This window comes from Colobus angolensis, unplaced genomic scaffold, assembly GCF_000951035.1.
Source record: "Colobus angolensis palliatus isolate OR3802 unplaced genomic scaffold, Cang.pa_1.0 Scaffold196, whole genome shotgun sequence".
Lineage (NCBI taxonomy): Eukaryota > Metazoa > Chordata > Mammalia > Primates > Cercopithecidae > Colobus > Colobus angolensis.
Genome location: NW_012115110.1, coordinates 4,001,759 through 4,014,484, shown reverse-complemented (window position 1 = coordinate 4,014,484; position 12,726 = coordinate 4,001,759). Strand labels below are relative to the sequence as shown.

General features: G+C 41.8%; 1 protein-coding gene across 1 annotated transcript in view; it reads left to right on the top strand.

The window, feature by feature from the left end:
• Nucleotides 1-12,726, top strand: part of NSUN2 (NOP2/Sun RNA methyltransferase family, member 2) — a gene marked incomplete at its 5' end in the record, with an annotated part of 38,098 nt that overhangs the window by 10,934 nt on the left and 14,438 nt on the right. Inside the window, 5 exons of the mRNA XM_011940960.1 lie at nucleotides 2,028-2,099; nucleotides 3,212-3,296; nucleotides 4,698-4,890; nucleotides 7,130-7,204; nucleotides 8,291-8,421. Of these exons, the coding sequence (XP_011796350.1) occupies nucleotides 2,028-2,099; nucleotides 3,212-3,296; nucleotides 4,698-4,890; nucleotides 7,130-7,204; nucleotides 8,291-8,421 (556 nt within the window). The remainder of the gene's footprint in view (nucleotides 1-2,027; nucleotides 2,100-3,211; nucleotides 3,297-4,697; nucleotides 4,891-7,129; nucleotides 7,205-8,290; nucleotides 8,422-12,726) is intronic.

Genomic DNA, 12,726 nt, shown 5'->3' with positions numbered 1-12,726 from the left:
GGTTGGGGATGGCTGTAGGGTTGGGGATGGCTGTAGGGTTGGGGTGAGCACTGCACTGTCATTTCCTTCTCAGGTTCACATTTCAGATGCCTGTTGTCCATAAAAAGTAGTATATTTTTAAGGCCATCTTGGTGGGGAATACGTTTTTGGTTTTGTTTTTTAAAATCAATTTATTTTACTAAAAATGAAGCTTTTGATTTTACTTTTTATACTATGTATTTTTTCTTAGCACATGTTCTTCTTGGTAATCGCAAAACATGTAAGAACCACAAAATATCTAAGCCCAGCTGTGGTCCTCACAGGGCGGCATCTGTCTTCACCTTCTCTGTTGCCACCCACATTCCTTGAGTGCAGTTCAGGTGCTGAGATTTTTACCTTTAGCGGCAGACCATCCCCGGCAAAACAGCTATTTGCTCATGTAGTAAATAGTTCAATGAATGCCCGTAAAGTTTGAGTATTTATTTGTTTTTTTTGGAATTCTTACTCTCACATTTAAAATCAGAGGCTTCTTCCTTCCTGTTTTCTAAACTACTACTTTCTAGTAAATCTGTGTGTCACCAGATTATGGTTCTTTGTCACTTTGGCTTTCTGTCATTTAGGTAACTGGGTAAACTGGGCTTGTGTCTGCCTGGCTTTTCCTTCCTGAATAGTAACAAGAACCAGGAACTAAGTGCTGCCACATACCCCGTTCCGTACTTGAGACCAGTACAGGGGAGGATTCTCTTGCTCAACTTTTAATTTAGATGGAAGGCCAAGTAAAGATCAGTAAGCTGCTAGAGAATAGCTCAGGTTTGCACTTGGAAGAGAGCAGGGGGTTTGTGGGGTGCAATACACATGCATAGGTGGGAAGAGTCAGGTTTTGGCGTCTTTGGAAGATGGAGGAGATGGGAATTTAGTGTGGGTAGCAGATGTAGGGAACTAGTGAAGGTTTTTGATTAGGAGTCAGCGTGATGAGAGTTCTTGAGATGAATGGCAGTAACCTCTGGGTTATGGAAAGCTGGCCACAAAACGTCTACACGGGGTGATCATGAATCCGGTGACTGTCTGCCAGGATGTCCCCGTCTTACTTAATGCTTTAATTTAAACCTTGGATGGAAACAGGAGGCCACCATATCGGGATCACACATATAACTCAAAAGCTTGGAATCAATGTGCCTAGTGAGTGAGTCATTACAGACTCATGCTGACCAGAAACCCATGAGGTGAAAATTAGCAGCCATCAGTGTGAAAGCCTGTATTGACAGTCACAGCCTGAGTGATGGCTGCCTGGGTGGCTGTTCATTTCCAGAAGGCCCAGCCTTCGTAGGGTTGTGATGGAGCAAAGCCTTAGCTTCAAGGTGGTTAAAATAGAGGTGTGGTTGAGGCTAGTGCTGGGCCAGGGCAGGAGGATTTTGTCTGCACCTGAGCAGTGCTGCCTTGTAACAGATATCCTGGCCCGCTGGGGAAGACGGGGCAGGGAGTGTGGTGAGGGATTTTAGATATTGATGGTTTAAAGATGGAAAGATGGAAGCAGTGGTTGATGTCTTCATCTCTTTGAAGGGTAGTTGTGAGAAATAGAAAGTGGACATGGGCTATGTCTGAAAATAGTGGAGGACTAAGAAACAGAATTTCAGGCAAGAAGGAAAAACCATCTGACAGTCACTTTCTGTCCTGAGTTGATGCTGTCTGCTGTCGAAGGTTTTTGTTTAAATATTTAATAGCATTTCTGTCTTTGAGAGCTGCCCCTCTAGCTTCTGTGCTCTCCTGCGACGGGGAGTTGGGATTCTGTAAGCTTCAAGTCCCTTTTCTTTCATAAAAATTGGTATTTTACCTGAATTTCTAATACTTGAATGGTATAGCTACCATTTGTCCGCTAGTGTACAGATCCATCCTCATTTAGTGTTCTGTGTGATAGTACGAGTTCTCTTGTTCTATGTAAGATTTTGTGCTGTTTTCCTGTTGCCTTTGAAACAATGCCAAAGATTGAAATTCTCTGCGGTTTTTGTTTGTTTGTTTTTGTAATCGTTGCTGCCTTTTTTTTCCTCAAGGGAAATATCAGTCGTCAAGAAGCTGTTAGCATGATCCCACCACTACTCCTCAACGTCCGGCCTCATCATAAGGTAGCGTACAGCAACTAGAAACGTGTGGGCGGGCAGCTTGTTAGCAGTGTCATGCCTGTTTGTTTTGTTGAAACCATTTTTTCTTAATATAATTAGTCCTTTTTTTCTCCTTTCCACTTTGGATAAAGAGTGATATGTACATATCTTAGTTTCTTTTTTTTCGTTTTTGTCCTACTTAATTTTTATGGTTTAGAAAACTAGTTTCTCCACTTTAGTTTTATTGATTTGTTTACTATATGGATTGTCTTCAGTGATGGTGATTGGCTAAATTAGGTTGAAAATGATAGTGATGAACATGTATCAAGAGCTCATCGTATGGCAAGCATCGTTCCGTGCTCTTTTTTCTTTCCTTTTTTTTTTTTTGAGACAAAGTTTCACTCTCGTTGTCCAGGCTGGAGGGCAATGGCGCAATCTTGGCTCACTGCAACCTCCACCTTCCGAGTTCAAGCAATTCTGCCTCAGTCTCCCGAGTAGCCAGGATTACAGGGGCGCGCCACCATACCCGGCTAATTTTGTATTTTTAGTAGAGACGGATTTCTCGGTGTTGGTCAGGCTGATCTCTAACTCCTGACCTCAGGTGATCCGCCTGCCTCAGCCTCCCAAAGTGCTGGGATTACAGGCATGAGCCACTGCCTCTGGCCTTGCTCTGTGCTCTTTAGGTGAATTAGTTTGCTGTATCATTCACACAACCATCCAAGGGCAGATACTGTCACCATTTCCATTTTTCCAGATGAGGAAAAGGAAGCAAGGAGAAGTAATTGACCTGATGTTACGGAGCTGATAAGTGGCTGAGCTGAGATTTGAGCCTAGGTAGCTCTGTTCCTTAGCATTATATTCTCATGATTCTTACTCGTTCATCTCTATATTTAGTCTCACTGGCTTCCAGTTTCATTCTGCTCCCATCCTCTTTGGAGACTGGACCTATATCATTCTGTGATTTTGGGGCAGTGTATATTATGGAATCCCTAAAAGTAAAATATGTCATTCTATAGACTCTGTAAGGAAGTATATTTAGATCTGGGAATAGAAATTGAAAAGCTAGAATTGCTTTAAATTAAATGCAGAATATTTGGTTTTTAAAAACATGAAACAGTTTCTTGCTTTGTTAATAGATCTTAGATATGTGTGCAGCACCTGGCTCAAAGACCACACAGTTAATTGAAATGCTACATGCCGACATGAATGTCCCCTTTCCAGGTATGCATCGGACTTGTGTTCAGAAGGGTAGGAATGCCACTTTGGCAGATTGTAGACAAGGAAAAGACTCTAACTTTGCCTGCTCATTTGGCCCTGAAGTCTCCTATGCAAGCAGATGTGTTTTCTGTCTACCGGAAGTAGAACTGGACATCTTGCCTACCACCGTCAGTAGTACTCAAACCAACACACTCATGCCTTGGGGGAGCTTTATTTTAGAATTATGTGTGTTTTCTATAAAAGCAAATGGTGTTTCTTTATCAAGCCTCCTTGCGGAAGATAGATGTCACTCTTTGAATTTTTAGTAACAACTTCCCCCTTCCCCCACTTTTGCTCATTATTATTACTATTATTATTATTATTATTATTACTTACTGCCTTACATGAAGGGTGGTAGTCTGTAGTTGTTGAAAGCTACTGTCAGACTCCCTGGGTTCAAATCCCAATCGGCAAGTTACTTACAGTGTTAGACATCCCATATAAAATGGGATGCGTCAGTATGTAGCTTGCGAGGTACTCAGGAAATGGCAGCTGTTGTAGTGACACCGCGCCCCTTTCTATTAAGTGGAAACAAATACCTCTCGTGATGTTTTAGAGTTAGCTTTCTTCTCATCCTACCTTTGTTCAGGCAAACTTCTCTAGTTCTGTTTTAATAGGCATATTTGTTAGGTCTGTTTTTTGAAGTCTTCTTTTTTACGTTATTTAAAGATAATGCCTTGGCTAAAAAGCCTGCTTCACTTTTCCCTGTTTTTAGTTATTTTCTCCACATTGGCAGTACAGAACCTTAGTGTCACAGCAGCAGCAGGTTCTCCTCTTTGTTTTGTGGATGTTTTGCGTTTTATACTGTTTTGAAGAGTGGCTTTGATTATAAATGTTGTCGGTATATTTGCCTTTTTGCTGGGGGTGTGAGAAGAACCAGAAATGAGCAGAGGCACACCCAGTAGAATTCTCAGCCTGCAGAGCCTCCCAGGAAGAGCTTCCACGTTCAGGTGCTTGGGGCCCCACCCTGGGAGCCTGGCTCACAGAGCAGAGTCCCGGCTCATGTTCAGGATTTTAAAACATTTGTAAGGTGATTTTGTTGTTTCTACACCTTTCTTCTCATCTTTTTTTGGTAATTGTTACTATTAATAGAAAAGATATTTTTGGCATGGTAATTGGCACAAGTGAATAATTGTTGAATAGATGACTTCTGAGGCTTTCAAAATTCAAGTGTCCATAAAATCCATCCAGAGCCACCTGGTTCGTTTTTTTGAACCAGTTAACATACTTCTAGAAAACCTTGACTGTGGGTCTTAAGTTTGGTGGATTGCAGCTTCTCACTGGCTGACCTTTAGAGGTCACATATTTCAGGATGTGACTCCATTAGGCTCTGTTTCACCTGACACTGCAATTCTGTGCCCCCAGAGGGATTTGTTATTGCTAATGATGTGGACAACAAGCGCTGCTACCTACTCGTCCATCAAGCCAAGAGGCTGAGCAGCCCCTGTATCATGGTGGTCAACCATGATGCCTCCAGCATACCCAGGCTCCAGATAGATGTGGACGGCAGGAAGGAGATCCTCTTCTATGATCGAATTTTATGTGATGTCCCTTGCAGGTATTTATCTTATTGGCCAGAAAGCCCAAATCCACTAAAGAAATCAAGTCAAACAGAGACTAAAATGAAGTTGTGCGTGAACATGACACATTTGTACGTGAGTCTTGGGGTGCGGAGAAAGATAGCGTGAGCCAAAACCAAAAGATGGACACGTAGAGTCTTAATGATAAGCAGCACAGCAGATGCTGGATAAAGAACAGAAAAGGGTGGTTGCGATAGCCTGCAGAAAGATAAAGAGAAAAAAACACTGAGAAAATACCTAAGAAGAAAATAGAATCTTAGACTCATTGTGGTGTGTTTTAGGATGTTATTGCTTGGAACAATTTGTGCACCCCAACTATTTTGTATTAGTTCTTCCAATGAGTACAGTATATAAAAAAAACTTTGTCATAGAATAATATGCAATCACATTGGATTTTATGGTATTTAGTTCAATGAGAGAAATTTCGAGCAGGGTGCAGTGGCTCACGCCTGTAATCCCAGCACTTTGGGAGGCCGAGGCGGGTGGATCACGAGGTCAGGAGATCAAGACCATCCTGGCTAAGACAATGAAACCCAGTCTCTATACTAAACAAAATACAGAAAATTAGCCGGGTGTGATGGTGGGCGCCTGTAGTCCCAGCTACTCAGGAGGCTGAGGTGTGAACCCAGGAGGTGGAGCTTGCAGTGAGCCAAGATGGTGCCACCCCTCCAGCCCGGGCGACAGAGTGAGAGACCCCATCTTAAAAAAAAAAGAAAGAAAGAAAAAAGAAGACATTCTGGAGTTCAAGCCCTTAAGAAATTCATTTTACTTGTGTATTTATACCTTTCTTGAGATAATACGTCAACATTTTAGATACTTTAGTTTATATTTATAAAATAGTTTATTATTTATTAAGCTAGTTTTATTAATAAACTAAAGTAGTTTATTTAGTTATTATTATAAAATAATACTCACGGTATAACTGAGTAACAGTTTTTTTAAAAGGAAAGAAACACAAGTAGAGACGTCGTCTGTTCCGTTCCCATAGGAGGTGCACAGATGATGATCCCAGGTGGTAATGCCTTCTGAATAACATAAGTTTGTCAAGACCAGAATCCAAAAGCTGCCACAGAACTTGTCAGCACAGAACGCAAGGTTTGAATACAACACCACGTTACGGAAGAATGCCACTTTGTTTCATTAAGTGGCAGAGTTACTGTTCATGGCAGAACTCAGTATGAAACTTGCTACTGATGGCTCTGAAGATAGCCGAGTGTTAAAATATCTGGAAAAAGTCCTCTTGAAAGTAAAATTTTAAATAGGTCATGAACTGAAGTTTTATTTCCCCTAGGTTGCAATTTTTCAGTTTTCCTTTGGGTCTCATGTTTTCCCACACCTGTTTTTTGATCAGAAAGATAAACTCGTTCCTTGTATCATATTCTGAGATCTGAGAACACAGTGACCTTATGAGCAAGAGGTTGCAAGCTGAGGAAATTTCGGAAATTGTGGTGGGATTTCTATCATGCAGGCCACTAGTGTACAGCCAGGAATGCCATTGTAAAGTGGGGGTTTCATCTCATGGGACACTTCCATCCTGCAGACCTAGTCCCTCCTGTACACGGGGCTAGACCACCAAGGAAAATCAGCATTTACAGAGGAAGCCAACAGAAACACGTTACCTTCTGGGAAAACAGGATAGATAAAATTAGGTACAGGAAGTAACAAATCCAGTCTTTATTATGAAATACACATGGAAGTAACTTCCATTAACAAAAACGTGAAAATAACTTCCATTAAATCAAAGTGGAAAGTCAGAAATGTTTAACTGTGGTTGTAGGAAAAATTTAATATATTAGCTGAACTGTGGAAAATTTTTTATTAGTCATTATTCATGTCATTCTGGTTAAAATACCGTTGTTGATTAACTGAGGTTTTCAATAGTATTTTAGGGTCTGTGTCCTAGGTCTGCAAATTAGTCTTGCCTAGTATTTTTTCTAAATGGAAGCACATTAATATCTCTTTAGATAGCGAGTGGAGTTTGCTGTTCAAATCCATTATTTTCCATTTGAAAATTGAAGTATAATTTAAAAGTATAATACATTAGAAAATCCCGAAAACAAAAACGGAAAGTTAATTGTAGTTGGTGAAGATGGAGATTGTTTCCTAATTGATATTTGTGATGCTTGTTTTGTCACTGAGCTTGAATGTGACATATCTTTTGAAGTGCAGTCATCCACCTGTAGGGAGCTTTACACTCTTAAATACCTTTTTTTCCAGTGGAGACGGCACTATGAGAAAAAACATTGATGTTTGGAAAAAGTGGACCACCTTAAATAGCTTGCAGCTACACGGGTAAGTAAAACTTCATCACTGCTAACGCTGTGTGACAAGTGGATTAGCACAGATTTATTGTTATGCAACTGAGCATCCACTCTTTCATTATAGAGCTGTAAGCATCAGAGGATGGGCAATGGCCACCTTCAGCAGTTTGAGCAGAAGTTATTTGAAAACCTTTCAGGAGCAGTAACTGCACATTGTAGACCTTTCAGATAACATGTTGATGAAAAATGCCTTCTGTAAAAATTTCCTGCAACACTTCAAACATGTATTTTTCCATGAAATGACCATTTACCTCTTGATGTATGTGTTACTAATCTTTTCTCTCTGTTTTTGTTCTCTTGTATCATTGTTTTGCTAAGAGACATTTTGATCTCTTAGAAATATTTTTCAGTTGGCTTTTTATGATGGGGAACTGTTCATTGAAGAACATTTGGAACATTCTTAAAGAGAAATCTCATAACACAATGATCATGTCTGTTAATGTTTGGTGTATTGTTTTTCTGTTTATAGGGATTTTTAAAGTACTTTTTTCAAATACTTTTGATCATGCTGTCTATAAAACTTTGTATTCTTTTTTTCATTTGCCATGTCAAATGCCATGGTCTTGCATGCAGGACTGTACTGTGCCTGAGCCAAAGAATACTAGTTAGCATCCACCACAGCCAGTTATAGCAGGAGGCCTCACCTCCATAAAATACTGTCTACTGTTTTGCAACACAAAGACAAGAGTTACGACTGGAATGTATGATACCAATTTTTCATAGAAATACCACATATTTAGAAAGTATGGAGGTTTTTTAAATAGTGAAATTTCATCTGATACCTTGAATTCTGTTGTTACTGAACTTTATGCTCTGCTGGTTGACATATTGGGAAAGGTTAACAGACCAGTAAGAATATTTATATAATACATTTTTTTATTAACATGAAATACTTCATATAAGTTTACTCTGACTTCACTTAGATCCCTAGAAGATTTTTTAAAAGTATAATTGTGTTATAAAAACTTGTGATGAATATGTGATGTAAGTAGGTGCTTCTAATATGTGTGCTTCATGGATATGTTTGGCCTTACAGTCATCTGATACCTCCCCTTAGCTTACAGCTGCGGATTGCAACGCGCGGGGCCGAACAGCTGGCTGAAGGTGGAAGGATGGTGTATTCCACGTGTTCCCTAAACCCTATTGAGGATGAAGCAGTCATAGCATCTTTACTGGAAAAAAGTGAAGGTAAGCACACTTGATGGATCTTTTATTAACAGCGTATGCTTTTCAGAAACACTATTTTTCTTTGTGTTTTGTATTCATGTAGACCTTTTCCTGGGAATTTGTTTATATGATGAACCTCTAACTTACGGTTATGGATTAAGGAGATGTCCTAGTTAAAAACACGTGGATATGTGGATTTGCTGTATTTTGTGAGTTGATTGGAATTTGGAGGTTTGGAAACAAAAGGAGCTTTGGCTGTTTTTTCCTAAATTTGAAAAATTGTCAGATCCTTATCACTGTTTTTGTAAAATTTTTAATTGTGATGCAATACACATAACATGAGGTTTACCATCTTAATCATTTTTGAGCCTGCAGTTCAGTCCCATTAGGTATATTCCCATTGTTAATCATCACCACCACCCATCTCCAGAAATCTTCACGTTGCAAAACTGAAACTCTGAACTCCTTTCAACAGTGGCTGCCGTCTCTCTCTTTTCTTCCCTGCCCCTCACGCCACCATTCTATTTTTTGTCTGTGTGAATCTGACTACTCTAGGCCTCACAGAAGCGGAATCATACTGTATTTGTCTTTTCGTGACTGGGGGCTTATTTAACTTACTGCAGGGTCCTCAAGGCTCACCTATGTTGTAGTGTGTGTCAAAATTGCATTTCTTATTAAGGCTGAACACTATTCTGTTGTTTATATGAACCGCATTTTGTTTACCCATCCATCTGTTGATGGACATCTGGGTTCTTCCACTTTTTGGCTGTCGTGAGCAGTGCTGCTGCGAGCATGGCATACACATCTCTCTCCAAGACCCTGGTTACGCTTCTTTGGATATACGCTCAGAAGTCGAATGGCTGGATCATAGGATCGTATAGTAATTCTGTGTTTAATTTTGGGGGCCCCCACCATGCTCTTTTTCACAGTGGCTGCATCATTTTACGTTTCCACACCCAGTGCACAAGGGCTCCAATTTCTCTGCACATTCAGGGACACTTCTTAGCTGGGGCTCTTCGTTGTTAGTAGCCATCCTAGTGGGCGTGAGGTCGCCTCATACCGTTTTATACTGAGGGACCGACACATAATACAGAATATTCTGAAACAGCAACATATTTCTACAGTGTATTGATAGAAAATATTTCTCCTTTTATGTTTTGCCAAAATGTTAACTTTTCCCATCATATTCTCCTTAGAGTCAATAATGAGAAATTTCAAACTTACTGTGTTTCCTGTACCCACGTGTGTGAGGTCAGTTGGTGCATAGCCAGTGAGACAGGCATTTCCTGGGCAGTGCCCACCCACTGCCATCCTTCCAGTGAGGCTGCCCTCGGCGACTGGCTGGTCTGGGTTGTGCCCTCAGCCCTGTGGTTGCTGATGCCTTCACAGTCCTTTAAGCTGGAATTTAATGCTGTGTTTATTTTCCTGTGCTTACGTAGACCTCTGTAAAGATGTCATTTCTGGATGATGTTTTTGCATGGTCATAATTGCCATGGTGTTGGTGATACTTTATTCCAAAAGGTGTGTGAGGGGGGCATGGGGGACGTAATAGTTTAGTTGTAGTGAAATTACTCCTTCAAGTGTGATTTGGGATCGGTTGTTAGGACTGTTGAATCCTGCTCAGATTTTTGTGTTCGTTAGCTAGGAATTTAGAAAACCATGATTCCAGCACAAACACCTCCTATTTCCCTTGCCACAGTCTGCTTTCAGATCCCTGAGAAGGCAAATGGATTGCATTTATTAATTTGCATGCCTAGTTGCATTTATGACTCAGACTTGAGGGCGAGCCCCCTGTTCCTGGGCGTTCTCACTGCGTTCTTTGCTGGTACGCTTTGTCTTTGTTAAAGACAGCTTCTCTCGGTTTCTTGGTGAGTGGCTTTCTTAACTTGGGGTGAGCAGTCACAGCCCATCTTGTGCTGCTTAACTTAAAATGTTTGTAGATTCTTTAAGCGTTTGCTACTCTCCTAAGTCTCTGTTGCCTAGTTAAGTACTCTAGGTGGTTAATTTTTCCCCTTTTTCTGTTGTAAGCTTGTAGCTGGGACCAAAAGCCAGGTCTCCTAAGTTCTTAGGCGAGAGAGGCTCTTGTCCGCACAGGCCTGTCCTTACTCGTGGCTAGAGTCATCCTTTGCAGGCAGGACTTGCTGACCTGAGTCCACCAGGCTTTACTTTCCTCACATTTGAGATAACTTGCCATTTGCCTGTCTCATTACCACGAAATTGTCACCGTTCAGAGAACACGCTGTGTGCTCTTTGGGCTGGCTGTGCTGTAGGACGGGGTTACTTGCCTGGAGCTCTAGATGCTTTCTGCCACCCTCTCCCGTTTCCTGAACATACCAGTGTTTGAAGCAGTGGCTTCGTGAGGGGTTGTCATCTGAAAGCAGGTTGAATCCAAGTTCTGGTTCTCATTCCCATGGGTCTCTCTTTGCAGCAGCAGTGGGGAAGCATCCTTCTCCTGAAAACCCACTGATCTCTAGTCGGGGGAGAGTGGACAGAACCTCACACACAGTGCACCGCATTTGAAAGTTAAGAGTGAGCAAGCGTGACCCAGGCACGGGGCAGTGAGGAAAAGCTGCAGGGTGAGAAAGAAAACGGGAATGCTGGTGATCAAGACTGTGAGGAGGGACGAGCAGATGGGATTGTCCTGGGGTACTGATGGGTTCGTCCTCATCGGTCTGAAACCTTTGTTGCTTGTGGGTTTTCATTGGTCTTTCTGATTTCCAGACTGGCTGGCTGGTTCCTTTTCTTGTATTTAGAATGTTACTGCTGGTTTTCTGAGTGAATGCTTGCCAATCTTTTCAGGCTTCACTAAATTTGTGGCTCTAGCTGACTTTATGTCTGTCTGTATGTGTGTTTCCAAGATGGAAAGCATTTTTTTTTTTTTTTTTTGTGATGGAATCTTGCTGTGTTCCCCAGGCTGGAATGTCTGTATTTTTCTTGTATTCAGAATGTTACTGCTGGTTTTCTGAGTGAACGCTTGCGAATCTTTTCAGACTTCACCAAATTTGTGGTTCTAGCTGGCTGTATGTCTGTCTGTGTGTGTTTGCGAGGTGGGAGGCTTTTTTGTTTTGTTTTGTTTTGAAGCAGTCTCACTCTGTTGCCCAGGCTGGAGTGCAGTGGTGGCGCCATCTCGGCTCACTGCAGCCTCCATCTCCCGGGTTAAGTGATTCTCCTGCCTCAGCGTCCCGAGTAGCTGGGACTACAGGCATGTGCCATCACGCCCAGCCAATTTTTGTATTTTTAGTAGAGATGGGGTTTCACTATGTTGGCCAGGCTGGTCTCAAACTGCTGACCTCAGGCAGTCTGCCCACCTTGGCCTCCCAAACTGCTGGGATTACAGGTGTGAGTCACCATGCCCGGCCTGGCAGGCTTTCTTTTGAAAGCCCAGTAAATAATGCCCTCTTTCCCTGTCCAGGTTCTGAACCAGTTGACAAATAAGATAATGGAGCAAGGCACACCAAGGCCAGAACTGCACCTTTATTACCAGTAGAGCAGATGATGTGCTTTCAAACACTCACCTTTAAAATGAGGCCTGTCTCCTCATCATCACAGGGCACAGAAGGTGTTAGACTGTGACATACAGTTGAACTTTGTTCTAAGGGCAAGCTTCACTGCAAGACGAGAAAAAAGAGTGTGCTCAGGTTCTTTATTCAAATTTTGGAATCATTTTAGCTTTCTGAGATGCCAGGGGAGACACCTTGCGGGTGGAGGGAGTTCTTGGTCAGGGACTGGCTTCTGCCTCCCCATAGGAGATTTCAAAGAACAGCCAGCACCGTTTGGCCAGTGGGTTTTTTGTGTAAGGGCATTCATATTTAGAAAAAAGGTACATGGATTCTTTTCCTTCGAGTAACTACATTGCTTTTTGCAACTTCTAGTCTTCACTGTGTTGAATAGTTTTGATTGTGTTGTGTATATCTAAATACCTTGCCTTTTCACCTAACATTCCAGTATGTCATAGTAGTTTCTCCTGTTAGCAAGTGTCAAAAATGAATTAATTCATTGAGTGGGTCTCCTATTCTGTATTCGTTTTCTTACTGGACACATGGGTTTCCAGCACGGACCAGTGTGCAGTATGATGTCACAGCCAGCTTTCTGCGTGTGGAGTACTGTGTACAGTATGACGTCACAGCCAGCTTTCTGCGTGTGGAGTACTGTGTACAGTATGATGTCACAGCCAGCTTTCTGCATGTAGGGGCCCATGTACAGCATGATGTCACAGCCAGCTTTCTGCGTGTGGGGTCTGTGTACAGTATGATGTCACAGCCAGCTTTCTGTGTGTGGGGGGCCTGTGTACAGTATGATGTCACAGCCAGCTTTCTGTGTGTGGGG